Raw genomic sequence first — 22,001 nt, forward strand, 5'->3', positions numbered from 1 at the left:
AACATCTGAAACAATGATTCTTGGAGTCCAAAATGAAGATTTACAATATAAAACATAACCCAGTGAAAAAGTAATCTGAGAACCAGAGGTTGAACATTATTAATACCTATGAATAGTGCAGACCAGGCCAGATAAAATACGGACATTGCCTGATATCCTTAAAAAAAAAAAATCTGTAAATGTGCTAAAAAATGAAAATTACATCACTTTAATTTAATTGTCTCTGGAAATCTGCAGAGCATCGGATGTCCACTCAAAAGAAGGAAAAAAATTATGAATAACAAAAAATTCAGATTCCAGAATCTTTATGAGAGGATGAAAAACTGGAACATTTTATGAACAGGGGTACCAGTCATGTGTAATTCCTCAGGATCTCTTCTGCCTGTATGAATCCCTTGTTCAAAGTTCATCTAAGATGCTGAAATGAAAAGCTTAACCACTGGAATCCATATTGAATGGAAATTGGATGATTATATATCATTCAAACAATTTTCAAATTGCCTGATGAGTAAGTTATCTATCTAGTTTTACATCGTCTAATGAATTACAATTTCAGTCCATGTGTAAAAGAAAGAAGGACTAGAGAAATGTATTTCATGTCGCTCAGAATAAACTTATCTGCCTATAGCCAAGGAAAGACTTTCACTTCAGCAAAAGATAAAGATGAAAGTTCTAAATCGGCACATCTTACTTGTAAGCAAATTACCATAGAACACCGTGATTTAGTGGAAGGGTGAACTGAGAGCAATACCGTGGCCAGCATGCACCATCTTACAGCACGATGGTTGGTGTCCATTCTAACTGGCTGGTGTCCATAATGACTCTTTTGAATAACACCCCAGAGTTAAAGCATATACCCCATGAATTTGCAACTACCATGTATAGTAAGCAGTGGTATGGACAACTTAGCAAGCCTTAGGAGGGGTGATGCTCTCAAAATTCAACGATGGCATTAAATTGGACAAGAAAAAAATAAAATGAATTAGTGACATCTATGAAGTAAAACAGAACAGAGGTGTATATGAAGGACAGAACAATATACAGTCAGTAACAGCAGTTAAATCACTCAATGACTCAGTTTTCTTTCTTTCTTTTTTTTTTTTTTAAATATGTGGGAAGAGCAAGATCAGTTGTTTTTTTTTTTTTTTTAAAGATTTTTATTTATTTATTTGACAGACAGAGATCACAAGTAGGCAGAGAGGCAGGCAGAGATAGAGGAGGAAGCAGGCTCCCCACTAAGCAGAGAGCCTGATGAGGGGCTCGATCCCAGGACCCTGGGATCATGACCTGAGCCGAAGGCAGAGGCTTTAACCCACTGAGCTACCCAGGTGCCCCAGCAACTCAGTTTTCTTACCACGATTCTTCACAGTCTACTTTCTCACATGTAAGGCCAAATAAGTAAAAGACTCATTCTTAAGAAGAGGAAAAGTTGGGGCACCTGGGTGGCTCAGTGGGTTAAAGCCTCTGCCTTCAGCTCAGGTCATGATCCCAGGGTCTGGGATCGAGCCCCGCATCAGGTTCTCTGCTCAGTAGGGAGCCTGCTTCCCCCTCTCTCTCTGCCTGCCTCTCTGCCTACTTGTGATCTCTGTCTGTCAAATAAATAAATAAAATCTTAAAAAAAAAAAAAAGAAGAAGAAGAGGAAAAGTTAAAAATGTTTTCTCCAAAGTCCTTTTCTTCCTTTCTTCTTTAAGTAGCTAAGTTGAGACCATATTTCTTAAAATATATTCCATTGTCTTTTTATCATTTTAGTGAAAAAGTCATCTTCATTTTCTACCCCAATAGCTCAGGACCTCACCAACTTATATGAAAAGTCTCCAAAAAATCATTTCACATTTATTCTAAAACTAAAAAAAAGTTACTATAAAAACTGGACCACTCCTTAAGATACACACAGAATCAAAAGAATCAAAACATCGTGTTCTAACACAGCACTAAATCTCTGTATAATTGTGCCTGCCACGTTTCAAACAACTCTCAGAGAGCTATGACTAAGGCCAGGTACTGTCCTAATGCATTTTTATTTTTCTTTCATAAGTTTTTATCTTTCAAAACCATCTTTCAATGTTTCACTTTGCTGCATTTTCTCTTTTCTCATTTTTGAGACTTCACCCAAACTATGCCATCGAAGGCATACATTACACCTCTGTTTCGGTCCCTTTCAGGTTCTGCCTAAGTAATGCTCAGACCTCTTTTCTCAGCATCAAATATCAGGCACACATTCACCATACAGTATCAAATACCCACGAGAATTTTCCAACTATAAGATAACGATGTGATCCTACTTTTACTGTTTTAGGTTCAGTGAGGGAGCGTTTTACTTTTTTTTTTTTTTTAAGATTTTATTTATTTATCAGAGAGAGAGGGGGGAGAGAGCGAGCACAGGCAGACAGAATGGCAGGCGAGGCAGAGGCAGAAGCAGGCTCCCTGCCGAGCAAGGAGCCCGATGTGGGACTCGATCCCAGGACGCTGGGATCATGACCTGAGCCGAAGGCAGCTGCTTAACCAACTGAGCCACCCAGGCGTCCTGAGCGTTTTACTTTTTATCAGATGTTTTTTTTTAATCAACCCAGAGACTTAAAAGCTAAAAATGTTGTCAATCAAATTCTAATTTACTTTAAACAATGTCAGATAGCTATTTTGATTTATTTTCTCAAAAAATAAGTTGACTGACTCTATTTGTTGTTTTACTGCTTGGATACAAAATGCCAGTGTCCAAAGACTAGTGATTGACAGGGAAAAAATTCCAACTTGATTAAAGTGGGCTGTTTCCAATCTATCGGTGATAACTTCAAAAAGGCAGAGTATGAGTCGGATAGCACTATTACCTTCATACTTGCATTTCTAGTCATAGGTGCTTGGTTTTTGAAGTTGAAAGATCTGCATTTACATTCAATCTCTCTTTACTTACTGGCTGTGTAAATTATTAGTTGCGTAAGTTAATTAACCCTTCTAAACCTTTAGGTTTTCTCATCCGTAAAATCAAGGTAATATCTGCCTCACCAAAATGTAAAGTTCAAATACGATCATCTATGTAAAAGCAGAATAGCATAGTATTTGTTAATAATTAAAGCAATCAGAGTATTACCAATAAGCCATAAACCAAACATGTTGAGGCCCCTATCACAGAAGAAAAATAAAGTGGTTGTTATAGACAGATGAATCTAATCTAATGCAATCTAATGCAATCTAGCCTCTGTTTCCCACTTTGGACTTTAACTGCAAGGATACCAAGTCTTCCATTCTTTTTATAAGCTTTTCAAATTTACATGAAGTTCTGTGTCTCTTGTTAAGTATAGATCTTTCCATAAAATATTAATATGCATATCTGTACAACTAGGTGAATAGAAAAAGGTGGCTACAAAAGATTATGAGTAAGAACATTATGCATAAAGGTTATACCTAATAATCAGAAGAAGAAGGGGTACCTGAATGGTTCACTTCGTTAAGTTTTTGACTCTTGATTTTGGCTCAGGTCATGATCTCAGGGTCCTGAGAGCAAGGCCTGCATGGGGCTTCACACTCAGCATGGGGTCTTCTCCTTCTTCCTCTGCTTCTCCCCCTACTCATGCTCTCTCTCTCCCTCTCCCTCTCATAAATAAATAAACAAAATCTTAAAAAGAATAATCAGGAGAAAAGAGAATAAATAAGTTTGAGGTAAATATTTGTTGGTTTTTGCCCACAAGCATCTATTCCTCATTTTTGTTGGGGGTGGGGGGGAAACAACCTCGTCATAGTCCAGATGAACCATTCACCCCTACTGTTAGCCCATGTCTTTAAAGGAAGATAGACTCTGCCCCCAGAGGATAATCAATGCATCCCATTGGCTTGGACATAAGAATTTTTTCAAGTCTGGGCACATGATCCAGTTCAGGCCAATGAAGATGATTAAAATTCAATATGGGACTTTTGTTTAACTCCTGAGGAATACTGAACTTTTTTTTCACCTACCTGAGTATCATAATGATGCGAGCATAAGAATATCAGAAGTCTATCTGAAAATATGCAGAGCCTGAGAATAAAGCCACCTCTGAGGAGGTAAACTGAGATCCATCTAGGCAAAGGGGCAGGATTTGACAACTGCATGAAGCTGCTTATAGGAGCCATATGTTCCATTTGTTGCTTACATCAGTTGGATTGGGTGTTTTATGACCTGCACCTAAAAGAATACTAACTTATTTAGGTATTATTCACAGGATGATGGATAATCCTGACTTTTCCCAAATTATGGTTCATGTGCATGGATGTACATTTTTTTAAAAAGTACTCATAGCAATGGATTTCTTTTAATGTGTATTAAAAATTATGAATCTGGAGCACCTGGGTGGCTCAGTCACTAAGCATCACTCTTTGGCTCAGGTCATAATCCCAGAGTCCCGGGATCGAGTCCTGCATTGGGCTCCCTGCTCAGAGGGAAGCCTGCTTCTTCCTCTCCCACTCCCCCTGTTTGGGTTCCTTCTCTGTGTCTCTCTCTGTTAAATGAATAAAATCTTAAAAAAAATAAAAATAAAAATAAAAATGATGAATCTAACAAACAATGCCATTATTTTGTGGCTAGCATTATTTGGAATGAAACTAGGTCTTTTTAAAAATGAGCAACGAACAGTGATATAAAAAATTAAATAATGTTGTATGTAATACACAAATAACCAAAATCATGAAGGTATTAATGAATAATGTGGAAAACTATGGATTATCCAGAAGTTGAGAGAAAACAATCATACCCACTGAACATTCTACATATAGGTGTCAATTATAATTAAACTTATAATTATAGGACTGGATGAAATCGATGCTAAATTAAAGTGGGGCACGGGCGCCTGGGTGGCTCAGTCAGTTACGCGTTTGCCTTCTGCTCAGCGAGGAGTCTGCTTCTCCCTCTCCCTACTGGTCACACTTTCTCTCTCGCTATCTCGCTTTCTCTCTCTCAAATAAATAAATAAAATATTTTAGAAAAATAAATTAATGCAGGGCAACCCCGAATGGACTTACTGGTATTATAAGCGGAGAAAGAAGTTGCATGGATGAGGACAAAGGAAGGGCTACAGATATGAAAACTCTATCATATAATTTCTGGATCTTTCTAAGTCAGAGTCCTCACTGTATCACTGAGTCTCTGTCATGTTGTAATTTGTTATAAGCTTCCTTGAAGGGGCTCTCAAACATGAACAAAGCACATTCCTGCTACACTGCTTCTGAGGTACTATGACACAAGATAGACAGCTGCAGATTACCTAGAAAATAGTCTTGGTTGCATTAGATTTGGTGCCTAGAGATTTGGGGCCTTATTTCATTGCACAGCTTCGTTTCCAGCACAGGTTGAACCTCTGGTGGAAAAGTCAACACCTTCTTCTCACACTCTGCCCTCAGGGAATATTTAATAACTGTTTTTGAAGAACTTACTTTTTCAGATACGAACATATCATCCTTAGCATTACGCAGACAGGCCTGGAAACTGGAGGCCAATTATATTACAAATGCATTTGTCACAACATAGATGTAGGTGTTAACTCAAAATTGAAGCCTCAAGAACTTGACTTTTTTTAGTTTAAACACCAGAATGCCAGGAAACTCATTTGTTTATTCTAGATATTTGAAATCAGAAATAAAGCAATCTTGATTATAAATGGTGCTAAATGTTTCAAGAACAATTTGTCCAATTTCAGTTCCAGTATTATCTAAGCTAGTAGTTCTCAATCTGGCCTGTGTAAAAACTCTACAGAGAGTTTTTTGTTTGTTCATTTTGTTTGTTAATGGGGCTACCATGGCTCCATCTCCTAGCAATTCTACCAGAATCTCAGGGCGGGGGATTGTAGGTGACAGTATATGTCATCACTGTATTCTGAGTGTGCTCTGTAAACACATTAATTCTTGAAACTACAAACAATTTAAATATAAGACAATTTTTGTAGCTAGCTTTTTCATTTCTTAACTTTTTTTTTTTTAAATATATCAAGGCTCTTTTAAAAATAAGTGGATGTTATCAAGGCTTCTCTTGATATCTGAAGGGCTCTCTCTCAGCTACTTACTCAAATCTTGTCTTGGCCAACCTTGTGTCGTTTCTATGATATTCACCTTGCTAATCTCTAAGTAGTTCCTGAACACTTCCAGGGGATTAAAGATAGCCACAAATTTTCAACACTTCTACCACATTGGGGTCTATTCCTCCCATTCCTCTCAAATGTAGGCTTGTTCACAACTCTTTTGACCAGAGCAATCTGGGAAAAGTGATGCTGCGTCAGTTCCAGGCCTGGTCTTTAAGAGCCCCCAACCACCATTTAAGGAGTCTGATCACCAACCTCATGGACAGGTCACAGGGAGAAGTCCTGAGATTCTGTGCAGGGGAGAGAGTTTCAGATGTATTCCACCTTCTTGTCACCCCTACCGAGATGCCTAGCTTATGAGGCCATCTTGAAACTTCTAGCCCAGTCCAACTGAGTGACCCCACTTACCACTGTGTGGAGCAGAAGAATCACTTGTCTAAATTCCTGACACACAATACTGCAATATATAATGAAACTGCTGTTTTAAACCACTGAGCTTGGGGCACCTGGGTGGCTCAGTCATTAAGCATCTGACTTTGGCTCAGGTCTTGATCCCAGGGTCCTGGGATTGAGCCCTGCATCGGGCTCCTTACTCAGCCCTCTCCTACTTCCCCTGCTTGTGTTCCCTTTTAAATAAATAAATAAAATCTTAAAAACATAAATAAATAACCACTGAGCTTTGTGACAGAGTGTCACGCAGCAATAGCTAACAAATCAAAGAGTGGTCCCACTGGCCAGTAGCATCAGCATCACCACGAAGCTTATCAGACATGCAGGGTTTTTGGCTGGACCCCAGACATACTGACTTAGGATCTACATTTTAATAAGATCCCTAGGTTATCAGTATGCACATTTAAACTTGAGAAGCACTGGTTTAGCCAAACTTTGGTTGCCAAAGGAACACTAGCTAAGCTGCAGACTGAGTGCAGTTCCCAAATCAAATAAATGGAATGCGCATTCTTGATTCATATCCAATTCCACACATGCTCTATACAAGGCACTGGCTCGGGCACGGTGAACATGAAAACTAAGATGGCCTTTGTATCAGTCTATTTGATATAATCCTTTTTAGCAATATTCCTTAGTTCCTTTCCTTTGAAAGCTCCTTGAAGGGCAGGCCAAGTCTTAAACCACTTTGAAATTCCCAAAGTACCTTTCACAGAACTGGGATTTTAAAACTCTTAATTGAATGGATGGAAGAAAGAGCGAAAAAGAACAAACAAAACTGCACCATCCTGTTAAAAATGGGAGGGGAGAACTTACGTTTACTTTTCATAGACTAGAATTAAATAGAATGTTCTATCTTTTATGAAGTTTTTTTTTCTTACTTTTTTCCCCCCCATTTAAGCTCTCCTCTGCACCTCCCTAAAGCCATTATTCAAACAAGTGTTAGTAGCTCATTTAGGGCTTTGTTACATAGAACCAACTACATCAGTTACGAGCATCTGTGACATCTCAGGTGAAACAGGAGGTGTTAAAGATATTGAGATGACTATAAAGATCTAACCCTGCTCCCAAGGTGTCAAGTCCAATAAAGGAGACCGAGTCACAAACAATAATTTCAATAGAATACTGATAAGTCCGACTTAAGATGATTTGACTTAAAATTTTTCACCTTAACAACAAACAAAAGCTCTAGGCATTCCGTAGAAAACTGTACTTCGAATTTGAATCTAATCTCGGACTAATGATAAGTAGTATAAGCCTCTCTCCTGATGCTGGGCAGGGGCAGTGACCCACAGCTCCCAGAGGGTAAACAATTGGTACACTTACAACCACTCTGTACCCACACAACCCATTCTGTTGTTCACTCTCATTACAGCATCCCATAAATTGCATGAGATAGTCAACAACTTATTATAAAATAGGTTTGGTGCTAGAGGACTTTACCCAAGTGTAAACTCATATACAGGCGGACCTCAGAGATACTGCGTGTTTAGTTCTAGGCACCACAATAGAGCAAAAATTGCAATTAAAAAAAGTCAAATAAATTTTTGGTTTCCTAGTGCATATAAAAGTTTTGTTGTAGCCTATAGTCTAAAGCTATATTGTAGTCAAATAATTATACAATATAATTATGTTTAAAAAATGCTCACACCTAAATTTAAGAATGCCTTGCTTGGTAAAAAGTACTAGCCATCAGCTGAGCTTTCAGTGAGTTGTAATCACTGATCACAGATCACTGTAACAATAGACTGTAACCCCATTGTAACAATAATGACAAATTTTGAAATATTGTGAGGTTTTCTAAAGACAGACATGAAGAGAGCAGATGCTGTTAGAAAATGGAGCCAATGGACTCGCTTGACACAGGGTTGCCGTGAATTTTCAATCTGTAAAAACACAGTATCTACAAAGCACAATAAAGCAAAGCATACTAAAATAAGGTATGCCTACAAGTGTTCTGAGGACACTGATGGTAGACTAGGCTAAGCCATGATGTTTGATAGGTTAGATGTATTAAATGCATTTTTATTTAAAGTTGTTATTTATTTATTTGACAGACAGAGATCACAGGTAGGCAGAGAGGCAGGCAGAAAGAGAGGAAGGGAAGCAGGTTCCATACTAAGTAGACAGCCTGATGCAGGGCTCAATCCCAGGACCCTGGGATCATGACCTGAGCCAAAGGCAGAGCCTTTAACCCACTGAGCCACCCAGGCGCCCCAGAGCCACCCAGGCGCCCCTTAAATGCATTTTTGACTTAACGACATTTTCAGCTTATGGGGTTACAGAGACATAACCCCATCACAAATCTAGGAAGACATGTACAGAAAGGCACATATAGTCCTGTGATGGGTAGGGATCTAAAAGAGTTCCACATAATTAATCCTTCGGTTTAATGTTTCAATCTATAATAAAATACAAAGTTTTAGAACCAACAGTGGTGGGAAATTCACTGCCTCCTGAGGCAACCCACTGCATTTGTGAATGGCTCAAATTTTACTGTTTTCCTATATTGAACAAAAATTCTAAGTCCCTTCTACTTATTAGTCTTGGGCCTATCATCACAGAGGAAACACAGAATGAGGGATGCATGGCTGATGGCCTCAGTCTTCTCAGGAGTACAGAAGCCTATGAGTAAAAGAGAGTGGAATTGAGAAGAGAGGGATCTGAAAATCAAAATAAAATTTATACAAAGTCATTTCTTTTGATGGCTGCATAGTATTCCATCTTGCCATTTGCGACAACATGGATGGAACTAGAGTGTATCATGCTTAGCGAAATAAGTCAAGCCGAGAAAGACAACTATCATATGATCTCCCTGATATGAGGAAGTGGTGATGCAACATGGGGGCTTAAGTGCGTAGGAGAAGAATCAATGAAACAAGATGGGATTGGGAAGGAGACAAACCATAAGAGACTCTTAATCTTACAAAACAAACTGAGGGTTGCTGGGGGGAGAGGGGTTGGGAGAAGGGGGGGTGGGGTTATGGACATCGGGGAGGGTATGTGCTTTGGTGAGTGCTGATTCACAGACCTGTACCCCTGGGGATAAAAATACATGTTTATAAAAAATAAAAAATTAAAAAAAAATTTATACAAAGTCAATTTCAAAACAAACAAAAGAGGAATGAAAGTCATATACACACACACACATACACACACACAAAAGGAAAAAGAAACCAATAAGATAACTCAGCACTGCTGTTGTCAATTTCTTCAGCAGAGTCATGCTGACTCAGAACGAGCACACAGAGAGAACTTTACAGACCCAGGGCCTGACATACATAGCAAAAATGGATGGAAACATCTTGATTTTAATTCAAAAACTATAATGAACATTCTGTGACTAGCTACCCACATAGGTAAGCATTTAAGAAAATACTGTTATTCTTTGGAAATAACTTGCTTATAAAAATTTTTATTTCATGTCAGTTAAACTAGACTCCAACAATGACTCACGCACATAAGTCTTACTTTACCAAAAAGTCTTACCTTTACACACTTTGCAACAGCTATGAGACAAGGTAATCTGATGAGATTCTGGACATTCCAAAGCCGGACAGCCTGAACTTTCAACCAGCTTCATGGTTTGGTCCTATTAGACAACAGAAAGTAAATCTTTCAAACCTCTGAATTAGGGTCCACTAAGAAGTTCCTAGATCCAGCATCTGGGAAGGTTCTTGGTCCACAAGAGAATAATTTTCTCCTGAGATCCTTTGCATAGGTCATAGGCTCATTCACAAAATGACACTAGATCATAACTGAAAAGTCTTTATAATGGACCAGCAGGGATTGGAGCGTAACACATTGCAGCCATATAAATAATTTGCCCAACAATGAGGGAATCCTGAAAAATTCTTTTAGTTTTATAATGTATTTGTACATCAAGATGACAACTGTGGCACAAATACAGCTTGAATTAGATCAGTGGCTCACTTTGAAAAAAACAATAGATAAAAACAGAGCCTTTTAAAACATTCTCATTTCAAAATTTTCTAGACTATTACGAAGAGATTCTGACAGGTGATTCTGATAAGGAATATTGGGGATCTCTCCCAAAACCCAAAAGGAAATGAAGGCAGGATTGGTTGGCTTCTATACTGTCAACCTCCTATTTCTTAAGAACAAGGATCATTAACTAGAGCAGCATATAAGTAATAAAATGTTGGAACTTGTAGGCTTCCATTTTAACACCACTCAAAAGCTTAAATTTTTAGGTTTCTTTCCTATTAAGGACTACTTTTATGGAAGAAGTACTCATTTCAACATTTCCATCTTCCTGGAGTATCTACAGGAAAGAGAATATAATGGTTTGAAGATGATCCTATCAAGAAAGTGGCAGGGGCCGCCTGGGTGGCTCAGTGGGTAAAAAGTCTCTGCCTTCAGCTCAGGTCATGCTTCCGGGGTCCTGGGATCGAGCCCCGCACTGGGCTCTCTGCTCGGCGGGGAGCCTGCTTCCTCCTCTCTCTCTGCCTGCCTCTCTGCCTACTTGGGATCTCTGTCTGTCAAATAAATAAATAAAATCTTGAAAAAAAAAAGTTGCAGGACCATACAATCCTGTAATTTTACTTCTGGGTTTTTTCTCAAAAACAAACAAACAAACCCCAAACACTAACAAAAGGACACAGGCACCCTGATGCTTACTGAAGCATTACTTACAATAGCCAAGATATGGAAGCAAACTAAGTGTCCACTGAGAGATGAATGGATAAGGAAGATGTGAGACAGACAAACAGACAATGAAATATTACTTCGCCATAAAAAAGAAATGAAATGTTGCCATTTGTGACAACACGGGTGGATATATAATACTGAGTGAAATGTCAGACCGAAACAGACAAGTACCACACAGTTTCACTTACATGTGCATCTGAAAAACGAAAGAAACAAAACAGAAATAGACTCATAAATATAGAAAACAAACTGGTGGTTGCCAGAAAGGGGAGGGGATGGGTAAAATAGGTAAAGGAGATTAAGAGGTACAAATTTCCATTTACAAACTAAATAAGTTAAAAGGGTGAAAAATACAGCATAGGGAAGACATCAATAAACTTGTAGTAACATCGTATGGTGACAGATGATAACTACACTTGTCATGGTGAGCATTCCATAATGTATGTAATTGTCGAATCACTAGGTTGTACACGTGGAACTAGTATAACAGTGTCTGTCAACTACATCTAAAGAAAAATGAGTGGTAGGAGGCATGGCTACAGTGGAGTCAAATGCTAGCTTTCCTTTGGTTTGACAATACTATCCATTCTGGTCATCTTATCTTCAGAAGTGGGGGGTGTTTTCACTATTGAAGTCATATACCCCCAGGACAAACTTTCAAGGCCACAAAAGTGAAAATAAAGGAACAATGAAGGCCTAGTGTCCACAGCCCAGGAAATAAAAGCTTAAGAGAGCTGTCAGTTATGTAAAGGTATAAATACAGAAACTATGGGGCCTGAAGGGAAGTGAAACAATGAAAGTTCTTTTTTTTTTTTTTTTTTTAAGATTTTATTTATTTATTTGACAGACAGAGATTACAAGCAGGCAGAGAGGCAGGCAGAGAGAGAGGAGGAAGCAGGCTCCCTGCTGAGCAGAGAGCCCGATGCATGTGGGGCTCAACCCCAGGACCCTGGAATCATGACCTGAGCTGAAGGGAGAGGCTTTAACCCACTGAGCCACCCAGGCACCCCAAAACAATGAAAGTTCTTAACGTCAAGAAGAGAGAGAGAAAGAACAAGAGAGGGAACACAAGCAGTGGGTAGTGGGAGAGGGAGACACAGGCTTCCTACAGAGCAGATGTCTGAGGCAGGCCTCGATCCCCTAGACCCTGGGATCATGACCTGAGCTGAAGGCAGATGCTTAACAACTGAGCCACCCAGGTGCCCCATAACCCATTTAAAAATGAAATCATTTCATAGCTATCTTACAATCAAGTAGGCAACTGTTCCAATAAATTTCTAAGCTATAATTATCAGTGTTATGAGACACACTGGTCAGATGAAAAGAATACACACACACACACACACACACACACACACCACACAACACATACATACACATACCCATTGGGAAATTCCAAATGTCCTCAAGATATTTAAAGTTAGAACTGGTATTTCAAAGTTAGAAACCAGCTGACAAAAGTTTTCCACCTTCCTTGAAGTAACTTTCCTCTGATTCCCTTTTCTTAATTTGGAGTTACTAGACCTCACTCTAGGTCTTTCAATCCTTACATTTATAGTGGGACCTACTTCACTCAAAACAGTGGTGGTATAGGGTGCTGGCAGGGGACAATCCATCCTGAAATACAGGTTCGGGAATTCATGTTAATGTCCCTGTACCTCACTCCCTTGTCTTTAAGACGGTGACCCGCACTATAGGAGAGCTGACTTAAAGCCTGAAGAAGCAGCTTGAATATTTTATAGTAGGCATGAAGACATCAGACCTCTCATATTCTAGAAACCAAATCTGTCACAGTCTTGCCTCTCTGACGTTTCCTCCTTGCTTATCCCAAAGGACTTCCAACCTACGATGCATGAAGTGTAGAGCTGGCTTCTTCCAATTTATTGTGGCAAAATTCTTGCGATTTTCCTTTCCCTAATACTGAATAATCATATAAATGCTCACAATTTATGGGTCTTGCTGGCAGCATCTTCCTTTTCTACATAATCTATGCACACTAAATCATCCCCAAAAACCATTTACAGAGAAAAGGATCAAATGTAAAGGGAACTCTAAAGCAGAAACCTTATATGCAGAGTTTCCCTCAGAGAGAATATGGCTTGCAGTATCACATTATGGTTAAGGAATATACTTCATAAAGGGCAAAAATGAAAAGTTTTATGAAACATATTTACTTTTTCACTTAGCAGGTCAAGCAGCAGAGATAAAAACACTCACCTCTACTTCTGAAGCATACTTAAGGAGACCGCAGTAAATTTATAAAAAATTTCCCTTCAAATCATTTAAAATATTCTTACCAAAGGGATTAATAATAGTATCAGTCTCATCTCCATCCAACACCTAATTTTTATTAGGTCACTTTTATGATTTTCCACTGAACTGAATGATATTTGTCACATGGGTAGAAAACAGTTAAGTGACAACAGGCTGAGTCTAACTTTACCTAAATTTTCTTCACAGGAGTTAGTTTAAGTTTGGAAAAATAAGACAACGTCATAAAACTTGAATTGGACAAAACAGTATTTTATTTATTGGGGAAATTACAGCCATTAATTTACATATTTAAAAACAGTAATGGGAATTTCTTTTTGAATTATAATTAATATCTTCTAATTTCTCTTTGCCTTAAATGTTTTAAAGGTATTACAAGTGTGACGTTTTAAAGACATAGTTACTGTTTACATAATAAAGAATTCTGAATGACCCGTGAAGAGTTTCCTTACCTTGCACTCATAGAGAACACATACTCCAGAGGAAGAATAAACTGTATTTCTCTCTCCTTCAAAGTAGGTCCGTCCTTGAAATTGGCATATTGCTGTGGAATAAAAAAATACATATAAATGTATTTTCAATTTTCCTTTAGGAAAAATTGTTGGGAGGTGTTCAGATTCATTTTGCATGGTCTTAAGCCTTTTCAAAGTGTCTGATTAGCCATAAACCTAAATTCAGTCTAACATAAGGCACATATAGGATCCAGTTATTGTTAGGCCCATTAAGGTCTGGGAGTAAAATAAGGTATAAAAAGGGTGAGGACAATGAGAAGTCACAAATGGACTCTAAAAACGTTGTGCCAATGAGCAGTCTTTCAGATGATTTGCTTACTAGATGACATTGCATTTAGGGCATATTAAGCAGGTGCCTGGAGCAGCTACCAATCAAAGCAACACAAATATGAAAAAAGTGCATTTTTTAACATACCATTACAGAATTTTAAAAACAAAATTCAAAAGAAGCTATTTTCACTTCAGTACATACATGAAAATGTTAGCGCTATGTAACTTGTAAATACATGCAGATTAGGGTACCCTACTTAGGATGCTGAAAAAAATCTTAATCTGGGCCTGTTTCCATCACCAATTACAATTTTAAAATAGAACTTCAGGTTTGATAGGAAAACATTTTTAATTAGTGAAAATACATAGAAATCATCAAATAATTTTTGAGACTTTCAAAACAGTTTCAATTCACATAAACATTTTGCCAACAGAAATTGCTTGTTTTGAAGTGAATGGTTCACACTCCCCGTGCTGACTCATCACCTAACCAGAGATAGCTACCCCCAGCCTAAGAAACTTAACCTTCAAAATCCCCCTCTGGTTTAGTGGCCTTTTTGAAGACTCTGAACTAACTTTTGTTTTTGCAACTTTATATTTTGCTTGTTTGTTTGTTTGTTTTGAAAAGGCACTCGATATTGTGGATGCTTTGGAGCTCCTTAGGATCTAGAAAACGAGCAGTGGAAGTGATTATCTGGTAAGAAAACACTCAAGCAGTTTGTTAGCCTTGTTTACTAAACCCAATTTTTAATTTTAACCATACAGACTTTGCAAAATGGATGTGTACATTTTCCTCTAATTCCTTTGTGTGAATTTGAAGAAAGTTTTTCCCTCTGCAGAATTCACATATTCCCATAACTTTCAAAAGTACCAAGTTATCTTAGTACTTTGCTTTAATAAATACTATTTTTATCATTACTGAAAGAAGTACCAGGTTCCTTCTAATAATGGTAACAAAAATACGACATAATTTTTATTACTATTAAACGTATACATAGTTGTACAAATATTCTTATTTAAAACATAAACCAACTTATATCTTCACTGAATAATTAAAATTATTATTTAAAATTATTTAAAAGCTACACACTTAAATAATGGAAAGCATGCATGTTGTTAAAATGTCATCCTTCAATGATCTCTTTACTCAGCTTTCATTAACAAATTTCACAACAGAACACATATCACTGGTGAACTGATTTTAAATTTTTGGAGCTTGCCAGAAAAGAATACAACATACTTGCATAAATTAGATTACTTTAAAGCTGGGTACAGGTTATGTACTTATCAATATTCAAAATGAAACTATGGATGTGTCAGTTGCATACTATCTGTCATATTATGAATTAAATGCATGTGCATTTACTTAGAGAACATGATTGATTATAAAATATATCTGTCCAACATGTATTTTTACATAAACCTCGCTTATGAGGTTCAGTAATCCAGTGTTCTCAAAACACCAAGTTCTGACACATTGCGTGTTCAGTGATACTTAATAAGTACCACATTTTATAAGATAATACAAATAAATAAAACTTCTTAACTTCTCCACAGCACTTGCCATTCAAAGGTATCAAAGGCTATTTTATTACATGACTTGATAACTGCAGCCTCTTCAAGTCCAAGGGTATATTGAAAAAAACCTGATATTCCAAGTCTTAGAAGGGAAAGGAAACTGTAATAAACACAAGGGTAAGTTCTCCTTATACGAAGTCTTACGATAATTTAATATTCAGGCAGAGCAGATGGAGCTTCTCTTTTAAACTCCTAATTCAAAAGACTCAAATAGGCAACTTGTGGGACAATAGGGCACCAAATGGAGCTTGGCAGAGGGAGAAAGCACAAAAGCGAATGAGATCACAATTGCTTAATTTCCTTTCAAACAATGAGCACAAATACGGTGAACTTGGCTTAGGGAGAACCCAACTTGAGTGATTTTTGTCTTGTTTCTTTATTGATCAGTTGCTGTGATTTCCATAATCCTGAGGCTTATCCCCAATACCTAGTAAGGCCCTAGGCTCTTAAGTGGAAAATGTTAAGAAACTTAGAAAAATTGTTTTTCTAATTTTCTATGAAATTAGAACTGGAAATTGGCACCTGGAAGGCTCAGTTGGTTAAGCATCTGCCTTTGGCTCAGGTCATGATCCCAGGGTCCTCGGATCAAGTCCCATATTGGACTCCCTGTTCAGCAGAAGGCTTGTTTCTCCCTCTGCCCCTGACCCTGCTTGTGCTCGTGATCTCTCTCAAATAAGTAAATAAAATCTTTTAAAAAATATAAAGAAACTTAGAAAATCTATAATCATCACTAAAAATACCACAAGGAATCCTGAAAATACCATTAGGAGGTCCCTAGAACTTAGGAATAAGTTGAAAGAATAAAAGTCATATTAATTTAATAGGTATGTATTCTGGGCTCCTATTATATGCCAGGTAGTGTGCTAGGTAAATAAAATCTAGAGACATGATGTATGCCATCCCTATGTAGTGGGGCAGTCAGACTCATCCACAACTGACTACAATAAAAGCCAAAATGAAGTCTTCCATTTGTGAAATTCATTAGTTATATGCAAACACAGGGGACTGAGTGGTGAACTTCCCTGAGGGGACAAAAGGAAAAAAACAGGCTGGAGAAGGACCCAGGCTCTGGCTCATCAGCACCATAGTGGGAAGTCATCAGCATCAAAGGGCTAAGGAACAAGGACAGGAAGTGGTTTTACTGCAGCCCCATATGAGTCTGGGTTATGGGGAAGCAGTGCCTAGAGGGAACCATAATCAGGAGAGACACAGTTACTGCCAGAAACACAGAGCAACACAGAGAAGGAACAGGGAAAAAACGTGGCCAAGTCTCTCTCCTCCTGCCTTCTAATTTCCTGATAGGGCCTCCCATTGGCAAAGCCTATCCAAAGCTGGTTGGCAAGGAGACCGGGGTGATCCAGCAGGCTCCTGGGGCAGAGAAAAGGCAGAGAAGGAGAGGGAATGGACGTGCGATAGAGAGGTGCCCAGCACAGGGGGCTATCATAGTAAATCATTTTAAACCATGAAGAGTTTATATGGATAGTTTGCTTAGAAAAGCACGAGAGAGTGGAACAGAGAGCAAATAAATCTGAAGAGGAAATATTGAGACATTTTAAAAATGCAGATACACTTTAAGGAAAAATGAGGTGGCTAATCAAAATAAGGTCCATATGCAAGCATAAGACAAGATGAAGGAACCGAGCTCTGAGAAATGAAGTGTCAAAACAGAGGGGGGAAAGCACATAAGGCCCGTGCCTAGACTTTAACCAAGGCCAGCCCCTGCAAGTATTAGAGACAAAGGCGCAGAGACAATAATCTTGTGGCTACGACAATACTGCAAAAACAAACAGACAAACAAACAAACAAACCTCTAGAATTCCCTAACTGAAGTATATCTGCCTGCTTACTCCTCCCCAGTAGAATGTAAAGTAAAAGAAATCATTTCCTCCACAAAACAACAAAAGAATAATCGTTTTGCTGTATTGATTTCTTCTTTAATTCAATTGCACTCACCTGCTCATAGAAGCTTCATTCTTTCCTAGCTTTGGGGTGTGTGTGTGTGTGTTCACGTGCATGTGTATACGAAAGCATTAAGTTTCTTATGACATAACTCTGGATTTCTATGCCCCAAATTATTTTTATTTTTATTTTTTTTTAAAGATTTTATTTATTTATTTGACAGAGAGAAATCACAAGTAGATGGAGAGGCAGGCAGAGAGAGAGAGGGAAGCAGGCTCCCTGCTGAGCAGAGAGCCCGATGCAGGACTCGATCCCAGGACCCTGAGATCATGACCTGAGCCGAAGGCAGCGGCTTAACCCACTGAGCCACCCAGGCGCCCTATGCCCCAAATTATTTACCAGCTTAGAGAAGAATTGTATCAACAAGTCTACATTTTCAAATACCTATGATAAATGCTTACTGAGTATATTACATGCATATTTTTAGGATAAGAATTTTGGAGGAAGATGGATATTAATTCATTCACATAGGCTTCTCACTTTTGAGACTAAGAACCTATGCCCTAATGAATACACAACTACTCTGAAGCTATTAATATTAACCAATTTCAAATGCATATTGACTATGACTGTGGTATACGCTGCTGTTTGCATAATCCAAGGGAATACCATTCATATCATGGTTTATGTGAATTATGTCACCCAGAACTGTCCCATGTGCAGCTTCTTCAGCCATAGGTGGGGACATTAATTAGAACTCAGGGAAAGTCAATGGGATGAATGACTATGTGAATGAATTAATATCCATCTTCCTCCAAAATTCTTATCCTAAAAATATGCATGTAATATACTCAGTAAGCATTTATCATAGGTATTTGAAAATGTAGACTTGTTGATACAATTCTTCTCTAAGCTGGTAAATAATTTGGGGCATAGAAATCCAGAGTTATGTCATAAGAAACTTAATGCTTTCGTATACACATGCGTGTGAACACACACACATGGTACATATGTTTTACCAAGGCTATATTAAACATCACTAATTACATCATCACTGGCACAATAATGGTGAGAGAATCTGAAAAAGCAATTAATGTGAATTATTTTCACTTCACTTCCTGCCCACTTTAACAATTAACATGAGGGACGCCTCGGTGGCTCAGTTGGTTAAGCCACTGCCTTCAGCTCGGTCATGATCCCAGGGTGGAGGGATTGAGTCCGGCATCGGGCTCCTTGCTCGGCAGGGAGACTGTTTCTCTCTCCGCCTCTGCCTGCTTGTGCATGTGCTCTCTCTCTCTTTGACAAATAAACATATAAGATCTTCAAAAAAAATTAACAAGAAACAAGAAGACAAGAACTGATACACACACTGAGAACTGGGTAAGTGAAAGAAGCCAGTAAAACTCTCGAAGTCCTAAATTACACATTAAAATCTCAACTTACTGGTCATTAAGACAGAGATAGAAAATGCTGGTCCCTCTACGGAGATTTAAAACAACTTTTGCAAACCCTTGTAGAATCATCCAAATCTACATAAAAAATATTTTAGAGTATAAAAAATGAAAGGACATATCATATTTCCCTTCTAAACATTCCCTTGCTTTTCCTTTTCATTGTCAGATGAAATGTAGGCGTCTACTTTAAACCTCCCAGTTGGTATCGGCACCTTTAAAAATGATCCAAAACAAAATTAAAAGTTACAGATACCAAAAAGAAAACCACTATAACCCACTTAGGTGAGAAATAGGATTTATTATTTCTTAAAATCCTCTTTGAAAACACCAGGTATCCATGATCTTTCGACTGTTTAGGCTGTCTATTACGGGCAGATTTGTAGATAGTAATGGTTTTTATGTGGTCTTCTTCGATATCTCAATTTCCTCTGGGAGGTCTTAAACATCCACCTACAGTGGCAGTTATTATATTCTGGGCCAACATGATACTTATTTGTTAGTGATATACCAATCAAAGCTGTTGGATGAGAAAATATCCCATTAACTGTAATTATGTATATTTATATTTTATTATAGCTATTTTAAAAAAAGTACAATAAATGTATTCAAGAGGCAGGCTAAGATTCTGTGGAGTCAAGCAAAAATAAAATCTAAAATTGTTTCGGTATTCTTAAAAGATTCCAATCAGCCATGCTGCACTTTTTCAGCCTATGATGTTTTTTAGTAGTCTGGACTCACTTGGAGTCAGTTCTTAACAATATAGTTATAATAAAAGTCTTGTGCACTAGCTGCTAAAATTAATTTTTCCCTCTTCTATAATCCTTGAATCTCTATTAGAGCACTAAACACATTTTTCCTTTTCTCCTCGAGTTAGTTATGTACTTTTGTCATCTTTCCTATATGAAGATAGGGACAGTGTCTTATTTGTCTTCGGATCTTATTCAGCACCCAGCCCTGGCTGTGCATAACAAACTCTAAAGGTTTGCTGAATTTTTTGGTAAATTCTCCTCCAGTTTACTGTTTGATGAAAAGCCTGAAAACAAGTGAATTGGACCTCTTTGATCTGCACATTTCTCTTTATATTTGGCCTTATCCTTTGATTTTCCCTCCTATAAAGTTTCTCTAAATTGAGTCTCACAGATATATTTGGCCCTTTTTGTAAAACGGCAGCTCACTTCACTGCAGCAGAGCCGAAGTGCCTGAAATGGGAGCGGGTTTGCTGATCAGCTAACGAAAGAAAAATACCAGCTCTTGCTACAGCAGTAACTTATTAACAAATAATATAAGGTACCATGTACAACAGAAGTCAGCTTGGACAATTTGATGGCAAAATTTCTCCCTCCTCTACAAAAAGCCAATTTTTATGAGCCAATGCTATTTAAAAGGATCAGAATTTCAGAGTGTTTAAATAATTCACGAATTCATTAATTATACACAACCACTTCCTTTAACTAAATCTCATTAATTGGGAATTTAGTTGTTTGCAAAGCTAATACTAGAGTTTAGGAAATGAGATCACGAGAGTAGATATGCAACCCTCCTGTCCCATTTTATATATATCATGTCCTTGGGCTTCTAAAGGACCAAAAAGAGTGCTTCTCCTAGGGGGTCTTAATTTAGGTCAGTAGCCTATTCTTCCAAAAAGAGAACGGCCCCGAAACACCATAAATCTAGCAGTAGTAAGGGGTTAGGAAGCAAAGAAGGACAAAAATAACTATCAGAATAGAACAAAAGCAAAAATTCTAACACCCTGCCCAAATCAGCCTTTGGGTTAAGGGTTATATAGTGGGAAAATGGGAAATGGATATTTCGAGGATAATAGACAAAGGCCAAATGTGTAGGTGGAAGGAAAGAGTGCGCTTTTCCCCATGATTTAATTTTACCAATTTAAATGGCAAGTAAGCTATATTCTAGAATTCACTTGATTTAGCTACCTTTCAATCACTGGCCTTATTCTTGATCCTGGCTTGCATACCATACAATGGAGTCTTTAAAAAATGTGACCAATTCATTTAATCTTCTGGGGATAAGAAAAATAAATTTGGTGAGTGGAGATAAAGAATTGTAGAAAAATACAGCATTTGTGTCAATACATGCATGCTATTAAAATGACAGTATGAATACACATGAGGCACAGGTTTTATCATTTTACAAAGAAAACATAATGTAAATTATAATAAGGAAAATTTCACACATTGTCAGTTTCAAAGCCAGGACTAGAATTCATCTGACAGTCCTTCTGTATATCTTTTCTTACCACTAAAAATCCAGTGAACTCAGTCAAAACTTGAACACCTAACCTTTGGTTTAACTTTTGGAAAACTTCTTTCCAAATGACTAGCACCTTTTAGATACAGGTTGTTTTGATATTATAGTGTGGAGATGTTGAACATATAATGCTTTGTGTATTATAAAGCAGGACCCTTTGCATTATAAACCACGCATTTGTGCTCAATTAAGAGATTACAAGTAAAGACCCTGAAACAGTGATGGTGTAGTTTTAAAACAACCTCTTGTAGACATTAGGAGAAGGAAAGGAAAAGTGAATTTGGGGAATCAGAGGGGGAGACAAACCATGAGAGACTGTGGACTCTGAGAAACAAATTGAGGGTTTTGGAGGGGATGGAGGTAGGGGGTTAGGTAAGCCTGGTAGTGGGTATTATGGAGGGCACATACTGCATGGAGCACTGGGTGCAGTGCATAAACAATGAATCTTGGAACACCGAAAAAATAAAATACAATTAAAAAAAAATAAAAATAAAATAACTTCATGTACATACAAAACAAAGAGGAAAGTGTTGGGGGAGGAGGCCTCTTAGGAGGACATATTTAAATGCAGTTTTCTGAGAGATGCACT

General features: G+C 37.8%; 1 protein-coding gene across 6 annotated transcripts in view; it reads right to left on the reverse strand.

The window, feature by feature from the left end:
- The window catches only part of NELL2 (neural EGFL like 2), a 399,311-nt gene that overhangs the window by 178,425 nt on the left and 198,885 nt on the right, over window positions 1-22,001 (reverse strand). For all 6 annotated transcript variants that reach the window (XM_032347951.1, XM_032347957.1, XM_032347956.1 and 3 more), the window contains 2 exons: window positions 13,884-13,975; window positions 9,979-10,081 (listed from right to left, as the gene is read on the reverse strand). In XM_032347951.1, coding sequence (XP_032203842.1) covers window positions 9,979-10,081; window positions 13,884-13,975 — 195 coding nt within the window. The remainder of the gene's footprint in view (window positions 1-9,978; window positions 10,082-13,883; window positions 13,976-22,001) is intronic.

This window comes from Mustela erminea, chromosome 6 (genome assembly GCF_009829155.1).
Source record: "Mustela erminea isolate mMusErm1 chromosome 6, mMusErm1.Pri, whole genome shotgun sequence".
NCBI classification, from domain to species: domain Eukaryota; kingdom Metazoa; phylum Chordata; class Mammalia; order Carnivora; family Mustelidae; genus Mustela; species Mustela erminea.